Source organism: Grammomys surdaster, unplaced genomic scaffold, assembly GCF_004785775.1.
Source record: "Grammomys surdaster isolate TR1022 unplaced genomic scaffold, NIH_TR_1.0 231, whole genome shotgun sequence".
Taxonomy (NCBI): Eukaryota; Metazoa; Chordata; class Mammalia; order Rodentia; family Muridae; genus Grammomys; species Grammomys surdaster.
In genome coordinates, this window is record NW_021604676.1 from 4619374 (window position 1) to 4645487 (window position 26114).

At 43.7% G+C, this 26114-nt stretch overlaps 1 protein-coding gene and 1 pseudogene across 1 annotated transcript in view; one reads left to right on the plus strand and one right to left on the minus strand.

Annotated features, from left to right (window-relative positions):
* The window catches only part of Gclc (glutamate-cysteine ligase catalytic subunit), a 35064-nt gene extending 23479 nt beyond the window's left edge, over positions 1-11585 (plus strand). Inside the window, exons 7-16 of the mRNA XM_028773575.1 lie at positions 2438-2512; positions 2843-2959; positions 3767-3905; positions 4332-4444; positions 5036-5128; positions 5408-5512; positions 8920-9001; positions 9082-9185; positions 9260-9380; positions 10271-11585. Coding sequence (XP_028629408.1) covers positions 2438-2512; positions 2843-2959; positions 3767-3905; positions 4332-4444; positions 5036-5128; positions 5408-5512; positions 8920-9001; positions 9082-9185; positions 9260-9380; positions 10271-10482 — 1161 coding nt within the window. The 3' untranslated portion in view covers positions 10483-11585. The remainder of the gene's footprint in view (positions 1-2437; positions 2513-2842; positions 2960-3766; positions 3906-4331; positions 4445-5035; positions 5129-5407; positions 5513-8919; positions 9002-9081; positions 9186-9259; positions 9381-10270) is intronic.
* A 4163-nt stretch (positions 11586-15748) lies between these two features.
* On the minus strand, positions 15749-16497 carry LOC114626248 (annotated as a pseudogene).
* Between the last annotated feature and the right edge of the window lie 9617 nt (positions 16498-26114).

Genomic DNA, 26114 nt, shown 5'->3' on the forward strand with positions numbered 1-26114 from the left:
AAATTTCAGATTTGGTTTCTAATCTCCGTGTTTTCATTTCCTTTGCTTCTTGTCAGTGTCATAGTGACATTTCCTCTTATGTGATCTCTTAAGAGGGCAACAAAAGCTTCCCATGCTTATACCTTTGTTAGGGGATCAGAGCTCCTTGGTTTTGCTTTCCCACAAAGGCACCATCTACAGTGGCGTTCACTTGACTGGATGCACATAGTGTTTCAGTTCTAGAGCCAGGGAAGGTCATTAAGAAATCTACATAAGATGCCGGTTGTTAAAACAGAACTTTGAAATTCCAGGCATTCCTCTTCATAGATCTTTCTAAAGCTGGGTTTTCCAGGATGTACCTACGAATCCTCTGCTCTGTTCCAAGCTACTTAAGGAAAGTCAGTCAGACACCATCCAAAAGTATTCATTACAATGTCTGCAAAACTAAAGATAGTAATGCACAGTAACATTTAAGAGTCACAGGAAAGACATAGATCTACTAAGAAATGCGTGTCCAACAGACTGTCTGTCACAGCACCCAGAAATACTTGACTCTTTTATATCTCCAAGGTTTTAAAAGTCTCTCAGCATAGCTTCTCTCCATGTTCCCCTCTTTATCATCCCTCTTTCATGGCCTTCTGTCAATTTAGTAAGTAGATGGCAAACACTGTTCCACATTCTTGGGACAGAAGACCTCAGGACAGAGTCCTGGTGATAGGTGTTAGGACCACAGCCAATGAGCAGTACTCTGCTTATCCAGTTCCACTTCACATTGGATCCGTACTACACATAAAGTGTGTACATGCATGCGTAGACCAGAGGCCAACCTCAGCTATCGTTCCTCAAGCACTGTCCACAAGGGTCACTCATTGGCCTGGAGCTAACAAGCCCTAGGAATCTGCCTATCTTTGCCTCCCCAGCTCCCAGACTATAAACACATGCCGCCACACCCAACTTTTGGTGGGGGTTCTAGGGATCAAAGTCAGGTCTCAGCACCAACAAGGCAATCACTTTACCTTGTGAGCTGTCTTCCTGGCCTCACATTGTTTGTTAGTCTCATGTCATTAGACAAGATGTCTTGCCTTGCTTATCAGCGGCTTTTATCTCTAGCTCTTCTCAACTTTGATGATAACGTTTGAAACTTTTTTCCTTAATGGCTACAACATAGCCTCACATTGTCTTAATCTGTAGTGGCTAGTGAGTTGTCATTACTTAATGTGTTACTCACTTTAGCCTTAACATGGAAACTACAAGATCAGGACACCAAGTTATTTAAATAATTGTTTCAGAAGTTGCCCTATATAATTCAGCAGGTGTGTCCCCCATGGAACTTGTTTGATGCTATAAAGGACAGTTGATATATATATATACTTTTTTTTTTAAACTGCTGGAACTGTCATTACAATAACACTGAGATTCTTTAACAATGCTTTCATTAGCCACTGTTATTTCAAGGTTTAAGCACATCAATTATTTCCTGCATCAGGACCAAACTCAAACTGTTATTACTGAATGGTCATAATGGAGGAAATTAAAATTGTTTTCAATTTGTGGTTATAACAGTTGTGCTGGTCTCACAAAATGTACTCCTTGACCATCACTACCACCCTTCCCTGTGAAGGAACACAAGACTTTGTTTCTTTGGGGTTATTATTTTAGAGGATTTGTTTTAACCAATGTGATTTTCTTATCCATTTCTGGTGCCTACTTGCTCCTTATGAAGTTTCCTAGGTAATCTTCTTAAATTTGTCAAAACATACATTCCAGCGTAGATGTTTCCCTCTGAAGTCAAGAGCCTTGGAAACCTAGCTGTTTCCAGGACTTTTTCATCCCCTTACATTAACCTACACGTCACAGCACCTGTACCTCTTATCCTCTAGCCTCCTCTTCCTTTATGGCCTAGGAACACCCAACAAAAGTCTCCGTCATGCTCTGTTCACTGGTCCCCAGAACCCACCTGCTTTGACTCTGGTAGCCTTGAGCTTTCTCCTTCTCAGACATGCAATTTCACTCTAGTCCCTTCTGGCCTTACTGCTTTCCACATCCCCAACAACTTCACCCCACCCTGCTGCGCTTGGAAATACACCAAATACAGCCCTCCAGCGTACTTGGAGAGCTGCCCATAATGTCACCAAACCCTTCTTTATACCAAATGCATATAAGACCTCCACTATTAGAAGCCAACATGAGGCCGAAGCTCTGCTGCCGTGTCTGACTCTCTTCTTTTTCCTGGCTTGACAGTGGTTTTGGCTTACACCGATGTTTATGAGTTGTCCTTATGAAGTGGGACATGATTACATACATTCACCCAAGACAACTTGTAAGCCAAGTCATACCTGAAGCCTTCACATCTGTGATGTGACCACCTTCTTTTCTCCATTCACTGTCCTTCTCAGACTTATTGTTTCTGGGCGAGATAATGACTTTATGTTGTTTTAATAATTTTATTCTCAAACAGGTGACATTTCAAGCCTGCAGCATATCTGAGGCAAGATACCTTTATGACCAGCTGGCCACTATCTGCCCAATTGTTGTAAGTAGAAAGTGTGTCTTTCTTTAAATCCATCCTTGTAGAAAATAAGACCATGTGCTATTTACTGAACTAATAACACATAGAAGGAGCACTGGAGAGAAGAGTAGTGCTTTTTGTTGCTACATTTGAGTATAGCTATCCTTTCTCCCTCTGCTAGTATGTCCATGTGCTATAGAAGGGATGGCTTTAATGAGTAGAGGACTTGGAATTTTCTTGTACATTCTATTCATAAAACAGTGGCTGAAATACATACAGTGGAACATCAAGGATGATGAGTGGGTGGAGCCTTCTCTGCACTTTGACCCAGCATTTGCTGTCTTCTGTTTTTAGATGGCTTTGAGTGCTGCGTCTCCATTTTACCGAGGCTACGTGTCAGACATTGATTGTCGTTGGGGAGTGATTTCTGCATCTGTAGATGATAGAACACGGGAGGAGAGAGGACTGGAGGTACGAATGACCTTTTTTAAACCTTAATAGATCTTTTACATTACACAGGGGATGTGTGCATATTGTAACCACTTGCATTTTGAAGTCTCCCTTAGATGTTTACCCTCTGGGTCTTCACATCAGGGAAGAGAATACAGGTGGTGAGCCTGGCTTTGTTTTAAGTGGGTACGTGAGGAGGAGGGTGCTTGGTTTGCGTGGGAAGTCAGTTTTTATCCTTGCTAGAAATCTGTATTACATGTAGCTTCTTTTAAAAATACTGCTCATTTTGTGTTGTAGCAGTCACACCGACAGCTGTTTTACCAAAGGCTCTGGCATATGTCCAGTAGTTTCTGCTAGGAAGGTGGATGGTTTTCTCATTTGAAGGCTTTAGGTTTTTCCCTGTAAGGTCAGTTTAGTCTTATTAGCATCTCTTGTCCATGCTGAACTGCAGTAGTGTGTCCTTTTAACTCTGAGCTCCAGGAGCATGCATCACCACCCACCTCACCAAGCCAGGTACCCAGGTTCATCCTAGGTGAGACTGGACTAGGACCTGGCTGGACATCTCCACTAAGGGCATTTCTGCTCTGGCTCTTTCGTAATTATTCACAAATTGTTGAACATATTCTATAATTTTGTTGTTGTGTATGAAAGAGAAAGGGTTGGAGAGGGCACACGTGCTGCAGCATATACATAGAGGTCAGAGAACAACATTGTAAGTCTGTTTTCTCCGCTCTGAGTTCCAAGAATTGAATGTAGGTCCCCAGGCAAGTGTGCTTCTGTACAATTAATTACCTGGCTGTTAATTTCAGATCATTTCTTCTGTTTTAGCCTCTGAAGAACAATCGCTTTAGGATCAGTAAGTCTCGGTATGACTCCATAGATAGCTACCTGTCTAAGTGTGGTGAGAAGTACAATGACATTGACCTGACCATCGATCAGGAAATCTATGAGCAGCTCTTGAAAGAAGGTGAGCGTTTCCCACAGCTACATTGTTCATATGTGCACCTTTTGTTCTTCAAAGCGCTTTACACTTTTTGCTGACTCCTGGTCTGGTTTCTGTTTTTAGTGTGAAGTCTCTAACTTTTCTTATGAGGCTGCTTGTTCCTAAAGTTTCAAGTTCCAAATACTTGTGAGATCTTCTTGACTTTTAGCAAAAGGAACTTGTTGGAGCTCTGTATCTAGGTCCACACCAGTGCCCAGCAGGCATTGTGTGAGGAGTGAGTAGACTCCGAGTCTTCCCCAGTGTCCATAGGATAAAACCCTGGGCAAGGTGAGAACACTGAACCTCCCAGTCATTCCTAAGCTTCTAGACCCTTTCTTCAGTCTGTGGACTTAGAAATTCTACATGGTGCTTTGCCCTTTGTGGTCAGTCCCCTGTGGTCTGTCTTTGCAGGCATTGATCATCTTCTGGCACAGCATGTTGCTCACCTCTTCATTAGAGACCCACTCACTCTCTTTGAAGAGAAAATACACCTGGACGATGCCAACGAGTCTGACCATTTTGAGGTATCTCCCATTCAAATGTATTTTACTCCACAAACTAAAGTAGGTTTGTTTCTGTGCCTGTGAGGATTAGTGACAGGAAAACGTCTTACATTACCTCGTACAATACAGAGCTAAGTGAGGGAAACTACGGATGAATTGAAAGTGCTCCCATGGCTCTTCCTAGTTCTCAATTCTGTGAAACTAAACCCTGTGGCACAGAAGTAAAGTGTTGCAGATGTATCCTGAAGCACACGTTTTCTCACAGACCACATTTGACAACGTGTTTAAGTTGTTAACTTTTTTGTGTTTGTAAATAGGGAAGTATTGGTGTGGGTAGACAGTGAACAGTCTTTGTCCCTAGTTAAGTACATGTAACCTAAATGTGTTCTAAATGTGTAGAAAGTTAGTTGGGCAGTGGTGGCACACACCTTTAATCCCAGCACTTGGGAGGCAGAGGCAGGCGGATTTCTGAGTTCAAGGCCAGCCTGGTCTACAGAGTGAATTCCAGGACAGCCAGGGCTACACAGAGAAACCCTGTCTCCAAAACCAAAACCAAAAAAAAAAAAAATGTGTAGAGAGTTGGTTTCATCCTCTTTCTTTTTGCTGTTATAGAATATTCAGTCCACAAACTGGCAGACAATGAGGTTTAAGCCTCCTCCTCCCAACTCAGACATTGGATGGAGAGTAGAGTTCCGACCAATGGAGGTGAGACCCATGCTTCAGCCCAGAAGCTCCCTCTGGCTGCTTTCCCCCTTTCTAATGCTCTTCTCAGAGGGCTCTAGAAAGCAATAGGAATCACACTTGCCTATGAATAGCAACTCCAAACGCCCCTGGGAGCTGATACTCACATGTGGACCTGGGTAAAGGACTTCCAGCCTCAGAAGGGGAAGATGAACGTGCTTGGGAGAAATCCAGTCTGAAGGGCCAGTGAGGGGCAGCTGGGGCAGCCAGTCGATTCCTAACATTTCTGGTCTTCATCTACAGGTGCAGTTAACAGACTTTGAGAACTCTGCCTATGTGGTATTTGTGGTACTGCTCACCAGGGTGATTCTCTCATACAAACTAGACTTCCTCATTCCACTGTCCAAGGTAAACATGGTGTGTTTACACCGATGAACGTAGAGAGTGTAAATGGGGTTACTTGTTTGAAGTCACTGTCCAGTTTTAACCTGTCTTTACATAGAGTTCTTTTACTCATCAGAATAAACTGTCTACTTGGACTTCGATTTTCCTTGCAAGCCTACATCTAAGGTTTTGTTTAAAACCATCTCCCTGATAATCCCATTGGTCTACGATATCAAAATGAGGGTAACTGGTGGGCTTGCTGGTAGAATTCATGGAAGGTTTCAGTGCAACCAAGCGTAGCATGTTTGTGGAGGATGTGATGGCATGGATTACCAAATTAAGAGTTTCACATCCCCACCCCCACAAAGAACAGAGAAGAGGCTTTCTGGAGGAAGTTGGCCAGCAAAGCTTCTGAGCATCTCCTTGCTCAGGCCACAGAGAAAGCTGTGTAATCTGGAGAAGCCCCTAAGATGGTCAACTCTGGGAACTTTTCGGCAAGTAGTCCACGTGACATAATGATGGCCGGGAGAGACTGCTAGACGGGTGCAGGCTCTGCTGCTGTGGACCCCTGTTGAGGAGTGAGGCTACAGAAGGGTGGAAGCAGCTTGGTCCTAGCAAGCCTGGGAGGGATTCGAGAGGCGTCTGTAGTCTCTAGGTGGAGAAGTCCATGCGAGCCACACAACCAGGCTTGTGAGCATGAGAACATGTCCCAGAGCTGACAGAAAATTAAGAAAAAGTACCCCTAAGAGAGGAGGTCTCACTCAGTCCTCAGTGAAGCCATTAACTGCAGAACCCAAAAGTAGGAATTTTATCTCAGCAGAAATGTTCTGGACAAGGGGAGACTGAGATAAGGACCCCTTTGGGGTGGGGCGGGGTGTACTGCTTACTGAATTGAATGCCAGAGAGACGGAAAGAGCGTTATTTGAGTTCCCTCCCCAGCCAAGTGATTTCTCTATTTTGTATGATTTAGTGCGTGGCCCAGTTTACTTTCTGCAACTGTGATGAACACTGTGACCAAAAGCAACTTAGGGAGAGAACAGTTGTCCTCTGACCATCTGCCACATGTATGTCATATAGCACATCTGTGGCCCCAATGCTCCACACATACTAAATAAATAAATTAATGATTTGAATTAAAAATAAAACATCTGAGAGTAAAGCTCTCAGGCAGAGCCTTGTCTGACATGTCAGTGATTCTGACCACAAAACAAAGAATAAGACAAAAATACAAAGCCGTTAGTCATCAGGAGGTGTACGACAATGCACCTAAGATCCCTAGCACTTGGAAAGCTGAGGCAGGAGGATCACAAGTTCAAGGCCACTTTGGCTTCATAAGTAAGAACCTGTGTCAAACATAAAAAGTAAATAAATAAACGGTATGAAGAAAGCATTTGTTAATTCTAAACGACTGTCTCAGGAGAAAGGAAACAGAGAAACGTCTTAGTATTATAAAAGTGCAGTGAGGACATCCCACAACAGGGGAAGGCAGGGAAGATCAATGAGGGACAAACAGACATGAAGAGATGACTGCAGGTAAAGGCACCTGCCTCCAAGCCTGGTGACCTCAGATTCCCAGGACTCCCACACAAGTTGTCTTCTGACACAAGCACACAAAGAGTAAACAAATATAAAAATCTTTTTATGAAGAAACAGGCAACATCCTGGCATATGTTGCTTTTGTAAGACATTCCCAAAACAAGGACAAATTCTAAAAATAAGAGATACAAAAGGAGAGGTAACAATGACCTTTTAAAATAATAACAGAAATGACCAAGTGCCGTACAAAATAGAGTGTAGTAGGCAGTCAGGTGGCTAAGACAGCAGTGCTGACGCTCGTCCAAGATGTGCAGCTGTCTGTACAGAAAAATGCAGTGACGTTGTGGGAGGCATTTAACATGGGGACAGGAATTGCAAGAGGTAGGAAACTAAATTTGTAAGCTGTTTATTCTGTGGACAGGCTGCTTACGGTCTCAGTGCTTCCTTCCACATAGAGAATAGGGCCGTCTAGGTCCCTAACAGGTGAACCGCTAGGACTTTTACACTTAATCACAGGCTGAAGAGCTGTAAGGAGTTAAATGATGTGTTAACAAGTTTAATTGTGTAAGTTAGATCAGATATGTCATGTCAAAGAGCGTCTTTTGTTCACATGCCTTGAAGATTGATAAAAGTCAGTCAAAAAATCTTCTCAAAAATAGACAGTATCTGAAATGTATTCCCACTAAAAGTCAACAAAATAATACTCAATCCCCTATTTTTCTTTAAAGTTTAAAGTGTCTTTCCTAATAGATCTTGAAGTAAGCAGAAACATGAATGACTGACAAGCAGGAGAATTAATGGTGTGAATTGAATGTTACTGGAACAAAACTAGTAAAAGCCAAGCGTAAGCCTGAACCTTAGAGCTGCCCACAGCCACAGTTGCAGTTAGTCTGTTGCTTGAGTGTGTTCCTGCATGGTCTAGATATTCACAAGGTCCTTAAAAGCAGCAGGGAGTAACAAGGTTCTCTCCATAACGAATGTAGAAGGAGGTTAAATGATCACAAAAGACTTTGTAACCAGGCTGGAGAGATGGCTCACTGAGCAAAGTGCAGGTCCTCACCATCCTTCAAGCAGGGTGTGGCAGTGCACTGATGGAACCTGAGTTCTGCAGCTGGAGATAGGCGGATCCCAGGCTTAGTGGTTAGCCAGTCTAGCAGAAACTGGGAGTTCCAAGTTCAGAGAGCGGCTATAATTGAGAAAGGCACCCAAACATCAACTTGTGGCCTCCACCCTGGCCCTCCAGCTTGTGTTTGTATTATATACTGAGGCTGCACATAAGATTGCATTACAGAGAGCTGGAGAGGCCATTCAGTTGTTACGAGCTGTGACTAGCCTTCCAGAGGACGCAGGTTCAGTCCCTAGCACCCACATGGCAGCTCACAACCATCTGAAATTCTAATCCCATGGGATCTGATGTCCTCTTCTACCCTCCAAGAGCACCGCACAAACATGGTGGACAGATATACATATAGAGAAAACACCCATACACATAAAATGGAAAAAAAGGATAAAGATAACATTATAAGAAATTTAAAATTTTACTGGAGCAATTGAGAATTCATGAATGAGTTACCAGGTAGACAAATGGCATTGATGACTCTGCCCATATGAGCTACCCGATACTGCAAACCTAACAGTCCCCTCACTTGAGCAAGGCGGGCCTAGGGTAAACACTGACTTTGAGACCAAGAGAGCCAGGAACTTCTGGTACGTACTTTCTGTTTGGTTTGGTTTGTAAAGTAAGCTTCCCTTAAGTTCCCATTGTTTTGCACAGATACTATCTGATGAGCGCATGGTCTGTTCTTCCTGCTGTGAAGGGTTGAGGGGAGCAATGCAGGCACTGGCCTGTTTGATCCAGGGTGTTCTGACTTGGTTCTGACTCCTCTTCTCATTAGGTTGACGAGAACATGAAAGTGGCACAGAAGCGAGATGCTGTCTTGCAGGGGATGTTTTATTTCAGGAAAGACATTTGCAAAGGTATCACGTGGTTGGGGTTCTAGGGTCAATTTATGCTGAGCAAGCTGCTGAAGCTCATCTGTGCTCTCCTTGGTCGGCAGGTGGCAACGCTGTGGTGGATGGGTGTAGCAAGGCCCAGAGCAGCTCTGAGCCAGCTGCAGAGGAGTACACTCTGATGAGCATAGACACCATCATCAATGGGAAGGTACGGCTGGAACAGGGCTCTGCCCTGTGAGCACCACCAACTGTGACAGGCTTTATAATGTGCTCTTCTTGTAGGAAGGGGTGTTTCCTGGACTCATCCCCATTCTGAACTCCTATCTTGAGAACATGGAAGTCGATGTGGACACGCGATGCAGTATTCTGAACTACCTAAAGCTAATTAAGAAGAGAGCATCTGGTACAGTAGAGTTACTTACTTCCTTTTGTCCACCTCCTTATGTTTGCTTCTGTAACATGCTTGACACTAGATCACACTTTAGCCACGCTAAAGTCTTCCACATGTGACTGATTCTACAGTTGCATACACCAACCTTAGGCTTGAGTTGAGAGAGCTTTTTTTTTCTTTTCTGGCTCATGAAATAGTGATGTGTTTTAAAATGTGGCATCTTCAATGAGGTGTGGTGACTGCAGTGTCAGTCCAGTGTCATCTGTGTGTACTGCACGTCATTGTTAACTTTTGTTGTTGCTAAATAACCCTGGCTCACTCAGGCTGTACCGCTGATGTGTGTGCAGCTCTCAGCCCCTGTACAATGCCTCCGCCCAACCCCAGGCCCTTTCCTCGTCAGTTTTAAGATCTCCTTTACAGTGACTCACTGGCCTTGCTGGTACTTACACAGGGAACAGGCCATGCAAACCTCAGTGCAAATGCTACAAACCTCTGGACAAAGGTCATCTGTAACAGCATATCACCTCCAGGACGTCGTATCTATGGCTTCCCTTTTTATCCCCCACTCATCCCTGTAGGGGCCCTATAGTCCTTTGAGGAAGTAGTTACATAGCAGCAGCATCTAGAGGCATAGCCCTCTGGCCAAGGAGGAGGATAACCCAGCTCTTACAGATACTGACTCTGTCTCGTAAGACACATGGCATCTGTGTATGTGTGTGCCCTTCTTGCTGTTCTGCATCCTGCCATTTGTCCCCAGCAGGAATCCTTTGAGTGTAATAAAAGCCCTCCTCTCAGCCCTTACCACGTTACACTCCCAGGTCATGCTGATCTCATTTTAGTGGCATGTATGTGTTCACTACTCATTAAATATCTACTTTTAAAAACACCTTTCTTCTCTTCAGGAGAACTAATGACTGTTGCCAAGTGGATGAGAGAGTTCATTGCAAACCATCCTGACTACAAGCAAGACAGTGTAATCACTGATGAGATCAACTATAGCCTCATTTTGAAATGCAACCAAATTGCAAATGAGTTGTGTGAATGCCCAGAGTTGCTTGGATCAGGGTTTAGAAAAGCAAAGTATAGTGGAGGTAAAAGCGACCCTTCAGACTAGACAGCCAGCAGAAAGAGGGGGTGCCACTGTTGAGTGGATGGCAGGTGCAGCCCTGACTCGTGGCCCGCTCAGATGCTGTGAAGACCAAGGTGGCCTGCTGTGTTTCTGCACCAGTTGCCTGCAAGTGACTAGAAGCTTCATTCAGTAGGTAAATCTGAGTTTGTACTTGTATATACTAAAGTATTTTTATGATTAACAATGTATTTTAATAACATTGTATCTAAAGTCATAGTGAAATGGCTTGTACATTTTGAATTCTTACTCTGGAGCAACTACTGTCTAAGCAGTTTTGTAAATGTAAATTGTACAATAATACCTGCATTCCAGAGTTTCAAATGTTTACTGTAAATCTTTTAATACTACCTGGGACCTGATTCACTGAAATTTACTGAAAAAAAAAAATGCTTCCTCGTACCTGTTTCTTGAGTCACCTCTTTTTGCTATGTACATAAAGTCACTGGATTGCATTGATGCCCTCTGAGGGCAAGGCACCTTACCTGTGACGTTTCCTTTCCAGAGCAGCCGACTCTCTCGCCACTGAACTGAACTCTGCTAGCTCTTAGAAAAGAAACTACTTTAAGATTTGTCTAAATATACAGACTCAGAGAATATTTAGTTTCATCTGAAAAGGAAAATCGTTTCCGTCTATGTACACCAAGCAGTCTGTCAAATGGTGTCTGCTCTTCCATTACCACCTGCTGTCTGACCTCTGTGCTGATGAAGGCCGATTCAGTGCAGTGGCCAAGATTTCCTGCCCTTTCTCTAGTTTGCCGTAGCAGATTTGCAGACTATCTTCTAACAGCCATTCATTTCATTCCAGATTTTCCCTGGGGAGTATTCTGCATCCTGCTTGCTTTCTCTATAAAACTCACAAATCAATCATGAAATGCACTAATTTTTGTGAATCAGGACCCTAAATGTTTAATTGTAAATAATTTGTTTCATAGATTGCTTTAGCTTTGTGTTATCTTTTGTTAACTAAATTTAACTACTTCTAAAACAACTGTACTGTAGATGAAGCCAAGCTTTACAGATATAAATATGTACACTGTAATACTAATTTTGAAAGATTGCAATAAAGCCGCTTAAAGCTTTAAATACTAGAATTGGCTCTCTACCTTACTTCGGAAAGTTAAAGAAAGTATTTTTTCTACAGTTCTCTTATGTAAATTAGGTTGAAAAAGGATAAAATGTTCATGGTATGAGAAGATAAAAGAATGGGATTCATATTCAAAGGTAGTACGTGGATGAGTGTCTTTCAGGGTGTTTAGTTTGGATTGGGGGTATTGTTGTTGTTTTAGGTTTTGTTTTTATTTCTAACTATGTCACCAGCTACTGGTTTATACCCACTATGTAGATCAGCCTGGCCTTGAACTCATAGAGACCCACCTGCCTTTCCCCACTTACAACAGTTAAATCATGAGCCAGTTTGCCTGCCCTTGGTTGGGAGGATTTTAGCAAGGCTAGATTGTGTGCTATTACTCCATCATTTCAGCTTTCCGATCCTCTAAGAGGAGGACTACTAAGAAAGACGGGGCTCCCTCAGTGGCCTTCACAAGACCTGGACTGTAGCTTTCTTTTCCTCTCAGCCGGTCTCATGTCACTGGGCCAGTGATGACCTGACAAATGTAGTCTACACTGGAGACACTTGGGCAGAGGAACCAACAAACCCTGCAGAGCTGTTTTTAATCTGTCTGGATCAGTGTCCCCTCCCCACCCCATCCCCTCACACACACCAAGTTCATGGAGTATGTTTTTGTTGGTCTACACCTTCATGCGTAGAAAGCATGAGGACAAGTACAGCCCAGACATACCAGTAGTGTAGAGGGTTACTTCCTAAACAGTGCTCTCTCCAGGCAAAGGAGGAAGCACAAAAGGATTCTATTTTGTTCAGAGACCTCATTCAGAAAAGTACTTCAGGGGCATTTCAGAGACATTTCTAAGCATGCTCCATTTAAGGTGATAATTTAGGAGGGAAAATGGGTGTGCTTTATTTGAGATCATGATATACAGGTGTTTCAGTTGTTGAACTAGAAGATGAGAACACATATTGGTGTGCTGGGTTTTCATCAATTTTCGCTGTAAATGAAGGAAAAGCCATGTGGAAGAGCATTACTGAAGGAGTGTGTCCCCAAAGAGCTTTCCCCTGCTCACCTTCCTCTGGGCAGTACACTTAGGGCAGAAACTTCTTAAATGATCTTGAGCAGCGCTTAGCGCTGTAGTCTACGTAACCTAGAGTCTTCATTTCTGCATTGCTAGTAAGCTCCTATGTATTGCTTGTCTGTCTGCAGATGACTTGAATACAAGACTTATTGCCACTTCACGTCCAAGTTACAGATAACGTCAACTTAAAGCATGAGCACTGGTCTTCAGTGTATGTCTAGATTGTTCTGCTAAATTTTAAACCAGGCAAATTTTAGCCTGTGTCATACTCTTCACTCCTAGACAGAGCAAGTATGACCCACAACTCGTGAGCTTTGCAATGTAAACAGCATTCAGGGTCATAAGCCAAATTATAAATGTTGATGTGAACAAAACATGCTTTGTATGTATGAAGAAGCCTTGTGAAGCGCCACTGCCTTGTAAGCTGATTAATAGCTTTAAAGGCGTTCGGGTGGAAGTACTTCACATTAGTGAACAGTGCCGAGGAGACAGTTACTAAGTGAAAATTTCCAGTGCCAGGCACAGGATTCTTTGTATGGGTTACAGATCAGAGAGGCTTCAGAGGTACCCAAAGTGATGCAGGTGATGACCATTGTTCTTGGGTGCCCCGCAGGGTGGTTAAGACTCTACTGTTGAAGATGACTCCATGCTTTGGTTGCAGGACACAGAAAACTTCATCTTATACTGTCCAGGAAGCTCTTTCCCTGCTGGCTTGCTAGCTTACTGGCTTTTGTAGTGCCAGAAGGGGCAGTATAGGCTGCTGGAGGAGAAAAAGACATCAGTCATCTTACCCAGTGGCAGTCTAGACTCTGCATGTGATAATACCCACATTCCAGGCAAGATATGTCCCCACTGGGTCAGATTTGAGGCCTGCTCCACAGCAGGGAGCCAATGCCTAGTGCTGTAAACATGGTGCTCAAAACCCACAGTTAGAGAAGTTAACAAGCCCAGGGGAGAGAACCTGTTGAACGTATACAGAGTAAGTGCCTCCTCCTCTTCCTCTTCCTTTTCCTAAATTAGCCTCCAACTCACCCCTCTGCCTAGGTGTTATTTAGAAGTGTGTAGCTTGACTTCAGAATATTTGAGCATTTTCCTAGATAATTATTCTTGATGTCTAGCATAATGTCTTTGCTCACAAAATATTCTGAGTTATTTCAGTGCTCTGCAGTTTTTAAAAACCTCTTTAACAACTGGCCTTTCATGGAGACTATCCCATATCCACTTCCATACAATGTCTACTTGGCACCTTTGGTGAGCGATCTCCGTTGGCAATGTTCAAATCCTCTATGCTCTTATTCTTTGTTTTTCTTTGAATACCTGGGGTGAGGTATCCAAGGTGACGGGGGTCATCTAGTCCACTTTGGTTTTTCCCAAGTACCTGACCTGTGTGGGTAGCTGCCTTGCCCTCTAGGGTTGAAATGCACCTGCTCAGTCAGTTTCACTGCAGCTGACTATAACAGCATTCCTCCCACAACCCCCCCTTCTCTTCCTCCCTCCCCTCACATCATTTCTGCTTTGGACTTTACTTTGATTAATATAGTCACATCAGCTCTCTTTAGATGATATTTTCACGATATCATTTCATCTCTTTAGATGGCACTTTCATGACATTTCTTCCATTCTTTTATATGCCTATCTGGTTTTCTAACTAAGCTACAGCCCATAAAGCCTCTCATCATTAGGCTTTCATTTGTAAAATATTTTAATGACAGTTATTTCATCCGTGGGCATTTATGGCTCGGCCAGGCCTCGGTACAGCAACCTCTTTGTTCTCTTTTTGTCTCTGCTGTTTCCCAGTCCTTTCATGCGCATTTCTTCCTGGTTTACGCTATGTAGTTTTCTCATCACTATTAACTCATTGGTTTCTGCTAAAAGTTCATCTTTACATATTTCTCAATGACCATAGTGCATATTTCTAACATATTACAGCGAAGCATGGATCTACACTGTCACGGTTCGTGTGTACTCATGAGAGTCACGTAAGAGTCTTCAAGTTGTATGAGTCAGTAAGTCTTGAAGTCATAAGAGTCTGTGTACTCTTTGGCTTTTACTGAAGTGGGTAATGTAGAATCCAATGTTGGTACTACTTTAGGCTAAAAATTAAACATCCAAAGTCTTTGTATCTCACATGTGAAAAGGTAGCAATAGTGATAGCTCACAAAAACTCATTAGTGAACGCAATTTGGTCATAAAATGTGTGAAAAATATGAAGAAATATTTTACCAAAGAGGTAAGACAATTGACAGATAAGCAAGCACATGAAAAGCCACTCAACATTACTAGCTACTAGGGAAAGACAAAAGGATATGGCACAATAAATGTTACTTCAGCTTACCAGAAATGCTGAAATAAGAACTAGTGGAGCTACATTGCTGGTCAGGACAGTGATAACAGCCACTCTGGGAAACAGTTTGAGAGTTTCTGATGCTAAGCATGTAATTGCCATTCGACGCAGATGTTGTGCTCTAGGGTATTTGTTCCAAAGAAATGAAAACTCCTGTTTATACAAGGACCTGTTTATAGCAGCTTTATTCCTAGTAGTCAAACAGAAGAAGCAGCTCAGCTGACCTTCAAGGAATGGTAAGCAAACAGTGGTCCATCTGTATCATCTGAGATGAGGTCGTAGTAAATGGGATGAAGTACTGATCTGAGCAGCAACCACGAGTCCCCAGTGAATCATGCTAAGTCAACAGAACACTGCCAGTTAGGTTCCTCGGGTCTTAAGACACAGAGGGTAGAGGAGAGCGAGTGATTGGTGTGGTTAGAATGGGTGAGCCAGTGCAAGAGCTTCTGTGGATGATGGATTGCTTAGAGACTTGACTAGGATAATGAATACACGAGCCTACAAAAGTGACAGAGCCATGTGCAATGGTAACACACAAAGAACGGTACCGGTAAGACTCGGGAAGTCCACAGATGATACTGGACAGTCTGGACAGCCACATACATTGGAGACAAATTTTAGAGTATGCATGGGATTTTTTTGTATTACTTTATTTTTTTTTTGGGGGGGGGAACAGGATACTATTATTTATTATAACCAGGGAGAGCCACCCTCCAGATGCAAACAGCCACATCCACCTTCCCTCAGGGGATGGATACACTACTCCTGTAAATCAGCTACATTGTCACTGGAGACACAGATCCAGCCACCCTCCCGCACGTGGGAGAGGTTGACTGCTCTGGAGTAGGCATCACTGTAGGTCGCTTGGTAGATGGCTCGGCGGGCCAGATTGTAGGCTTCCTCCACTTACAGGTCATAGGAGTAGCCTCGGTCGATAATGCCATAGGCATACACAGAGCCTGACCCCACCGAGAAGGCGGTCCCAGAGATCCTGTTCCCCTCACTGTCTATATAGTAGAGGCCAGGGCCTCTCTTATCCCAACCACAGATCATGGTGCCCACGGACAGCCCCATGCCTTTGTACTGATACACCATGTTTGCAAACAAGAGATGCATTCCTTATTGCGAAGCTCATAGATTTGACAGTGCCAAGCCAACAACTGCTCCCAGAAGCTGCAGTCTGCTGCAGCCCCAGCCACGGTGCCCAGAAGGTAAGGGTTGATCTCTGTCACTTTTCTCACTGTCTGGGAAGCAATGTAAGTGCCTGCTGTGGCCCGGGAATCCACTGCAACAATGACTCCATGATGAAACTTGAAGACCAGGGTGGTTGTTCTGTGAAGCATTTCAATTCGTGGCTCCTCTGGGACACCCCAGCTCGGTGCAGCTAGGCTCAGCCCATCTCCAGGACTCCTGGGACCCAAGTCCAGCAGATCTGCACGACCTCCAAGTCCAAAAAACCTGTGTTGATTCACCAGCATCGGCCGCTGCAACACGCTGGCCAGCGCCATGTTTAGCAAGGCTGTATTGCTTTCTATAACTGGATTCATCTACAATCATCTCTGCTGACAGTCATACTGGTTAATCAGTGATGTGCAATTCTAGATGCTTAACACACATCATTTCATTGATCTTTATTACAGCCTTCTACAATAGGGTATCACTGTTTCCATTGCTGGGAAAGAGACTAACACATAGTCGGATGAACTAACTTCATAACTAGTCCAGTCAAAGTCGATCTTGACTGATCATTGGTGATGATGCTACATAAAGACCACTGGGTGATTTATGGAAAACCTTAGGTTCTGGTTACCCTTCCAGTGACTCACAGTTTAATTTGAAAGTGGCTTAAACACTCAGTTGGTTGCTCCATGGAGGGAGAGGGGAGGATGAATATACTTTTTATGATTCTCTGATTCCGAAGGGTCAAGGAAGTAAAATACTATTTCATCCCCATTTTGGCAATTAGCGTCAATGCTGGTGTCATTACTTATTTCTTCCAACTTCCCAAGGGTTTCTGGTGCATCCTCTCTAGCAGCATGTTGGGTGCTGACCTCAATGGGTTTTGAGCAAGTTTACCCACAACACTCTTTTTCTTGGATAAGGTTGCCCAAAGGCAAAGTCAGTGCCAGATAATAGCAACAAAGCAGTCCTTCATTGAATAATTTCCAAATACTACTGACTGAAACAATCTGTGTCATTTTATCAAGACTAAATTTGGTGAAATGGGTTCTGTCAGGTGTGTGTGTGTGTGTGGGTGTGTGGGTGTGTGGGTGTGTGTGTGTGTGTGCCAACCCAGGGCCTCAGTAAGAACTCTACTGTTGAGCTGGAGATATTCATTACACTTGTAGCTTAGAAGACTGAAATGGGGCTGGAGAGATGGCTCTGGTTAAGAGCACTGACTGCACTTCCAGAGGTTCTGAGTTCAAATCCCAGCAACCACATGGTGGCTCACAACCATCTGTAATGAGATCTGATGCCCTCTTCTGGTGTGTCTGAAGACAGCTACAGTGTACTCATATATAATAAATAAATGAATCTTAAAAAAAAAAAAAGACTGAAATGTTGGGCCTGTAGGGTAAATCAAGCTAGTAGTCTTTGCTTGGAGAAACACAAAGAAAACCCACTCGGATTCTTTGTGCCTGCAGTTTCACAGGGTTCTGTCCACTTTGTTTCTGAGCCATCATGAGACAGCATCATGGCTAAGCATGTGCTAGAGCAAAGCCACTCACCTTGTGGCAGGCAGAAAGCAGATAGTATGAGCAGGGGTGAGGGGAAACACAGTCTTCAGTGGTGCTCTTCCTGAGCAGGGGTGAGGGGAGACAGCCTTCAGTGGTGCTCTTCCTGAGCAGGGGTGAGGGGAAACACAGTCTTCAGTGGTGCTCTTCCTGAGCAGGGGTGAGGGGAGACAGCCTTCAGTGGTGCTCTTCCTGAGCAGGGGTGAGGGGAGACACAGCCTTCAAATGATGCTCTTCCTGAGCAGGGGTGAGGGGAGACACAGCCTTCAGTGGTGCTCTTCCTGAGCAGGGGTGAGGGGAGACACAGCCTTCAAATGATGCTCTTCCTGAGCAGGGGTGAGGGGAGACACAGCCTTCAAATGATGCTCTTCCTGAGCAGGGGTGAGGGGAGACACAGCCTTCAACGGTGCTCTCTCCGTAGCCTACTTCCTCCGGCTTGGCCCCATATGCTAATAGCCCTCATCTCACCAAGAGCGTCACCCACTTTCTGTAGTGAGTTTAGAACACTCCTGATCCAGTTACCTCTCTAGGGCCCTCTAAGAGTACATGTGGGAGTCAAGCCTTCAGTCTATGGATCTCCGGAGACTCCTATTTAAAGTAATTCAGACACACGTGGCGAAGCTATCTACCCCTCCAAAGACTTCCCGAAGGCAGGTTGTGTCTTTGTGGTTTTTAATAAATTATAACTAAATATAGTATTGTTTGAGTTGAATAACATAAAGTAAAGTTAACTTGCTTTCACTTCTGAAAATTGACATCTGACTAGAACAAAGCTTTCTACGTCCCCTGAAATTCCAGCAGTGCCCCCATGGTGGCAGTATAAGACTAGTCGATATACCTGCAGCCTTCCAGGATCATGAAAAGGCAGAAGCTCCAGAACCCCCATGAACCACAAAATCAGGTTGCTCTGAAGGGAGACAAAGTGCCTCATGCATCTGGGTTATTAACCTTAGAAACAAAGAAATGTGGCTCGCTCTCCAGACAGAAAACAGTTTCTTATGGGGAAACAAAGCATCTACTTGGTGAGAGCATCCTTTTCATAAGGATTGGACAGCAGCCAGCAGCAAACACAATGGCCCTGTCTACAAATGTTTGTCCCATTTCCTCTGCCCCCTGAAAGCAAGCATTGGAGAATAAATAGTTCAGTTCTCCTTTCCTGGTTGTTCCCTATGGCTGTAAACAAAGGGACAACTGGACTATAGAAATGTCACATATTTTTCTTGGCTGTGTATGACCTTATGAACCCCTGCCTGGGAATTACACTAACAGTCCAAAAGACATTATTCAGTCAAGGTTCTCAAAGCACTTTATGGAGAGTAATAAATATACCTCCCCAGCCCCAAACATACCAGGCCATAAGCATTTACTGAGTTATAGCCAAGCCCAATAGGCACTCAGCTCAAATTGGGTCTTTGTTATAGTTGTGGTTTGGTTCTTTAGCGATCGGAACCATTTATTGATCAACAGAATTAACTCCTATAGGTCTTGCTCTTACTTTATGATTCTTGGTCATGGCTGACTGGATTAGAGGCAAATGCCTAACTAACGCAAGAAAGGCACCTCAGAGCCACCAAAGGCCTGTGTCAGCACACAGGTACGGGTTACTGCTTCCAGCCATGAGGAGACATTAGGGAGAAAGCCCCAGGACTCCTGAGGCTAGGGCCATGGTTGTCCAACTTTCCTTATATCCTAAAGGGCTGACAAATGTCCAACCCAATAAATTCGTAACTTCATGTAAACTTACTTCAAGTGAGTATCTGCTACATGCATCTCCCGACAAAGATATATTTCTGGACAAAGTTCAATGGAGTACAAAAAATTATACCCCACAGAATCTTCCTTGCTATCAAAATGAATAGATTCTCTGGAATCCAAACCTATTTTGTGACCCCATTTCCCCCTTGCTCTCCATAAACATGGAAATAATAACACATGCCTGGTGAAGTCATTCAAGCAGGAAGGGGTCATCTGGCCAGGTGCCCAGCATAAGGTGCTCAGTTAACACAAGCCCCAGCCCTGCCTGTCATTCCCATAAAGAAAAACACCCAGGAAAACATCTTCCTAGAGTCTGGAGCAAGCGATGGTGACTATTCTTGAACAAAAGGCATGAGGACTGTGAGACTGAAGTCCTTTTCTGCAGAGAAAGGGTATCTATCCTTTATGTACTTGAAGCCAATGGTGCATATGAGAAAGTCCCAGGAGGACCTGAGGCCAGTTGCTAGACAGTAGGAGTGCAAAGCAAATATATCCCTCCTAAGCAAGCCACAGTGCCTCCTGCTACTGGTCTCTCCAAGGGTGGAGAAAATGTTCACCCCATCAACCCGTGACCGTGAAGACATAAGCCTGGTGTGTGTGCATTTGCAATGAAGTCAGTGGAGATGGCAAGTAGAAAACGTCTACCAATGGGAAGTCAAGGTGGATTCCAGGACGTAAGTCCCCTGCTCCCTGTTACCTGTGAGTATCTTGTGTTTCTCATGGCCTTTGTGAGCTTCTGTGGAGTCTACAAGAGAATCACCTCATGGTCACATAACATTGCTACCTCCCAGTCTCATCATTCCGAGGAGGTAGATGCTGCCATGTTGCCAGTGTGTTTAGAGATGATGCAGCATCAGAGTGTTCAGCAATAGATACAAATTGCCAAAAAAGATTGCAATATATTTAATTAGTATAATAATTAATATAATGTATTGTATTATGCCACACTGCTAACAGCACAGATTGGGAAACTACCCTAGCCAGTTCCCACGGCACCAACATGGCAGTGCAGAAGATCAGGCTCTGTCTGATGAACATCGTTTTGGCAGTAGCTGTAGCATCCCTGGGCCTTTTGATCTTGTAAAGGTCCCGGGAAACCAACTTTGCAGGCTACCTGGAGGAGTAACTGAAATGGCCAGGAGGCTGTATCTGTTCTTTTCAGTTCTCCATGTTTTATTGTATGGGTTGTTCAGGAAGGAAAGGAGAATGCTATGTCCTTGAAACTGTCAGTAGAGCCGTAACAGACTTTTCCATGGTCTAGCTGCCATGGAGTTAAGTCCAAGATCAATGCAGAGCATAGAAGAGTTATTTCTTCAAAGCCCTTCAGAATAGGGGAGCACTGAAGTCTTTCAAAAAATTAAAAGTAAGATTATTGCGTGATCCAACAAATCTAATTCTGCACATGCACATATCCTCTAAGACTTGAAAGCATGGTCTCAAGATGTATTTATACAGAACAACATCATTCACATTAGCCAGAGTTAGGGTAACACAAACATCCAACAATAGACCAATGTGTGTGTGGGGGTGGGGGGGATGGAATATTACATACAGTGGAATATTGGGTAACTTTTAAAAAGAAGGAAATACTGGTCGGTTTTAAAACATGAATGAATCTTAAAGACAGTATGCTGTTAAATATCCAGTCACAAACGAACAAATACTGTATTGTTCTACTTATATAAAGTGAGGCGAGCAGTCAGATTCATAGACAGAAAGTGAATGGTAGTTGCCACGAACTGTGGGAAGAAAGAATGGGAAGTTGTTTGAGTCTAGGATTTCAGTTCTGTGAGGTGGAAATTGGTTGAACAGCATTATTAATGTATTCACTGCAGAGCTGTGCACTGAAGAATGAAGGTGAGGATGAAAAAATGGCTAAAGTGATAAACTTAGGTTTTATATGTGTTTTACCAGTTAAAGATAAAAATACATAGTTAAAATATTTTAAAGAATGGACTGCAATGAACATATGGAACAATATAAACTCATACAACATAAACCAAAGGCTCAAGTGGGATTGATTTTCACAGCAAATCTTGTTTGCCAGTACAACAGCCAATACTGGCTTTCATGAAGCAGAAGGGAAGTTCCCAATTTTAAAGCACAATGCCATTTGCTTTAAAATATCCCTATCTTTGCCCGTGCCTTCTGTTTTGTGGCCTGTCTTGAAAAGGTGACTAGAAATGTAATGTCTACAAAATGTGTATTTATATCTATTCAAAGATCCTCTTCCCACCATTATTTACAATAAAGAAAATTAGAGCCCGGCATGGTGGCACACTGACCTATAATGTCAGCACTCAGGAGACAGAGGCAGGTAGATCTCTGCGCGTTTGACAGAAGCTTGGTCTACAGAGAGAGTTCCAGGACAGCCAGTGCTACACAGAGAAACCTTGTCTTTTTTTTTTTAAGATTCATTTATTTTATACATATGAGTACACTGTTTTTGTCACCAGAAGAGGGGATTGGATCCTATTAGAGATGGTTGTGAGCCACCATGTGGTTGCTGGGAATTGAACTCAGGACCTCTGGTAGAGCAGTCAGTGCTCTTAACCACTGAGCCATCTCTCCAGCCCAGAAACCTTGTCTTGAAAAACCAATAAATAAATAAGGAAAGAGGAAAAAGAAAGAATGAAGGCAGACAGACAAACAGAAAAAGTCAGAGAGAGAGGGAGGGAAGGAGAAAGGGAGAGAATGAAGAGAAGGAAGGAAGGAAGGAGAAAAGGAAGAAGAAAAGGAAGGAAGGGAGGAAGGAAATGACCCTCTAAAGCATAGTAAGAAAGAAATGATGTGGGTGCTCTATGACAGAGCACCCTTCATGTAGATTGTTAAAAACTGTTTTTCCAAACAACTTATAAAGTCAAGAGCACGTTGTTGATGTACTGTTCGTATATGAAATAGGGTTAAGAATATCATGCATACTATATAATATCTGTTAATGTATGTGCCATATACACACCAAAGCAGAGCAGGATGAATGGATGGTTGCTCCAGGGCTTCTGCAGAGGATCCTGTCTTCTCACACTAGGGCTGCTAACCAACAGTTCCCAGTTAGTGGATACTGTGGCTAGCAGCCATGATCCCTTTCAGTTCCCAGGTTGATTTCCATATGGCTTAAGCTCTAGTTACAGGACATAATCTCATCACTGTCACACATACATGCACACACACACACACTCGTGCACACACACACACACACAAATGCACACACACAAATGCACACACTCACACATATTGCCAGTACTTGTGAACATGACCTTATTTGGAAACAAGTTTTTGCAGGTATAACTAAGTTAAGGACTCTAAATCTAATGTCTACTCTCTCCCAATGACTTTTCTTTCCATCAGAGTTTGCTGCCCACCAACGACTGCTGCCTGGTTTTTGTTGTTGTTGTTGTTGTTGTTGTTGTTGTTGTTTTAAATATTGGAGGCACACAGACATACAAAAAGGAAGGCCATGGAGGCCAAGATTGAAATTAATGTTATAAGCTGAGGATGTATCTCTAGACACCACCAGAAAAGAGAAGAATCCTGAGAATTCTTCCATGTGACTTCAAAGGAACATGCCCTGCCAGTGCCTTGGTTTTCCACTGTTACTCTCCGACTAGGAGAGAACAACATTCTGCTATTTGAAGACGCCTAGTTTGTTGTATCTTTGCTACAGCAGACCTAGGAAACTGACACAGTCCAGAAAAGCTGAAGCAGAGTGGTCACTGGCTCAAACAACTCTTTTTCTATTTTGAAGTGTACCTACTTTAGGAGAAACCAGCTATGTATCTGTTCTTCCTTGATTAACAGTCAGAACTACTTGACAGGTTCTGGAATTCCTGAATGATATCACCAGATCCTCCCCTCCATCCGCTGCGCTGCAGGCTGGTCAGTAGGAACTCGCTACCAGGGTATGCCACAGGAGGGAAGGGTTTCTCCTGATGACCTTTACTTACCCATACGGTATTTAAATTAGGAAACATTAGCTGTAGCCACGGCATTTCAAATGATACCTAGCATATAGAAAATGTCGATAAATATGGCTCAAGGGCATGGGAGGACATGATGGTCACAGTGTGGGGTGACACGCACCTGTTTCTCATGACCACAGAGTCTTCCTTTAGTCAAAATACTCTAAAATCACTTTCTTATTTTTGTGGTCAGAGACAAAAGAGCAATTTCTACACTTCCCCTCTCAGAAGTAAGGTCTATCTTGGCCTGTTGCAGACTACATCACTTTATTGCAGAAACATGTGCTGAGTGCTCAGAGTGAGGGCCTGGACATAGCTTAAACAGCAGTAGCACACTAGTCCATATCAGCTACCATCCCTGAGACTCCAGCAACCTTCTGGCCCCAGAGGACCAGAGAGCCAGTGAAGATTAACCTTGACTATTTGGACTGTGTCAAAGGCCACCTGAGTATGGAACACAAAGAATTCCTAGCTCTGTACCAGAGTAATCACCGTGTGGTGCTGGGCATTGTTCATAGAGTAGGGTGGACACACTGTAGTCAAATACCATCACAAGAAGGTTGCTTGAGGCCCATAGGCCCAGGCTTTCCTCAGAGAACACAAAGGGTGTTCGTCTGACTTAGGTCCAACCATTCTAACTTAGCTTCCGGTTTCCTAACCAAGAATATTGTTTTCTCACTTTTTGCCAATATCTCTTTCAAAACTGTTCATTTGCTCAGGAGTTTACTCTTCCTTCAACCTCCCTGCTGTGAGGGGCCTAAGATGTCTCACTAGTTGAAACTGATTCCGTCTCAGGTAGCAGCATTTTCCTGTGCCTTCTACCTCTGACCTTGAGGAAGAACCTAAAAGTTGCAGTGCGTTCTGTGGTTGAACTCATAACTGTTCTGTCAGAGACACGGGACCGGAATGACAGCCCCTTGTCTCCAATAGGACCTCCTGCCTAGCACACTCAAGCCACCAACCACCCAAGAGAAACCAAGAGCCTGGTCAGGTTGGGCTCTGACCTCCCTGGCAGCCTAAGCTCTCCTTACCCTTGGCCTACTATCACCACCCCTTAGGGAATTTCCCCAAAGATCTAATGGGAGGCCAGCATCGGCTGTTTCCATTCCATGTGACGTTGCCTTTGCCTGGAATTTTATCTTTTAATCGCCTGCATGTTCTTCTCAGTTTTCAAAACTAAGATCAATGTCTATTCTAAATTCCTTTCTTTGGCCTAAAAATACTGCAGTGACTTGACCCTAGTGGTATCTCTTCATCCTTTCCTGTATTCTTGGCTCTGTGCTCGGGTCACATGGGACTCTTACTGTCCTCAGAATTCCAAGTATGCTCTGCCAGTGCTGTTTCAGTTTCTGCTCCTCGGCCCAGGATGTTCTTCTTCTGCTGCAAGATGTGAGTGCTCCTGTGCCCCCGTTACCACTCTCTAGCCCTGGCTCCTCCAGAATGTTCTTCTTCTGCTGCAAGGTGTGAGTCTGCTCCTGTGCTCCTGTTACCACTCTCTAGCCTGGCTCCTCCAGAAGCTGATTCTAAGTTGTGTATATATGTATATGTTCTCAGTCCACCTCCCAGTTGTACATAAGTCCAGTGCCTACAGGAGAGAGAGTTCTTGCTCGCCTCTGCAGTGTAAGCATGTAGAAGAACATCTGGCCAGATGCTTTCCAGCCTAATAAACAGCAGATGAATAAAGATTGTTTGAATTTTATGTCTCAGGGCCTTCAGACCACTTTGAATAAACAGAAGACTCCAGGTGTGCCTCACATAGATTTAACTCAAACGACTTATAAACAGGCCAACCGATAGAGGCTACTGTGAATCTCGGGCTTTTGGGATAGTCCTGTGGCATCTACAAAGCCTATTTCATTAATGAAGAAGCATGCTCAGAGAACATCTAGGTTTTATGGCCAATGCTATAGGCCCTCCAAGCCTTTGCACTACTCCACTTGGGAGCAGAAGCTTGGTTGAGACACAAATCATTGGCTTTGGAATCCTTTAAATAAAATATGAATTATGATGGTGATAGTAAGAACTGAAGGGCAATGGGGAGAGACACAAGATGCTATAAAGGAAGAGTTGATAGAAGCTGAAGAGATGGCACAGTGGTTAAGAGCACGTGCTGCTCTTACAGAGGCCCAGAGTTCAGTTCCCAGGACCCGCAACAGGTGACTCACAACCACCTGTAACTCCAGCTCTGTGGAATCTAATATCCTTTCCCAGCTTCCAAGCACATGGCACACACATATACAAGTAGCTGAGAGTAAAATGAAACGTTTTAAAAATGAAATAATTATTATGTCAAAGACCGTAATAACTAGAAAAAGAAAGGAAGTAGACATTGAACCCCAGGCTGGGCAGCTGATGATGGGCAACTGTGACTCTTGAAGACACTGGAAGCTGGTCTGTGGCAAAGGGCAGATGTTGTGAGAGAGGCATGATCTTTGGATAGTGACACGTACTTTGAAATTGCGTCATGGGTCCACAGGTCCTTGTTGCAGAAACCGGAGAGGCGGCATTGTTTTGAACATCCTATGGACGCTGCTGACACTGGGGTGTGCCTGCTGAGTCTAAGGTGACAGCAGAATATTCTAATACAACCTTCAGCAGGAAGTTCATTCAACTAGCCCAGTCCTTGGATTATACTCTTGGATATCATGACATGGAAAGTCACAGAAAAGAGGATGT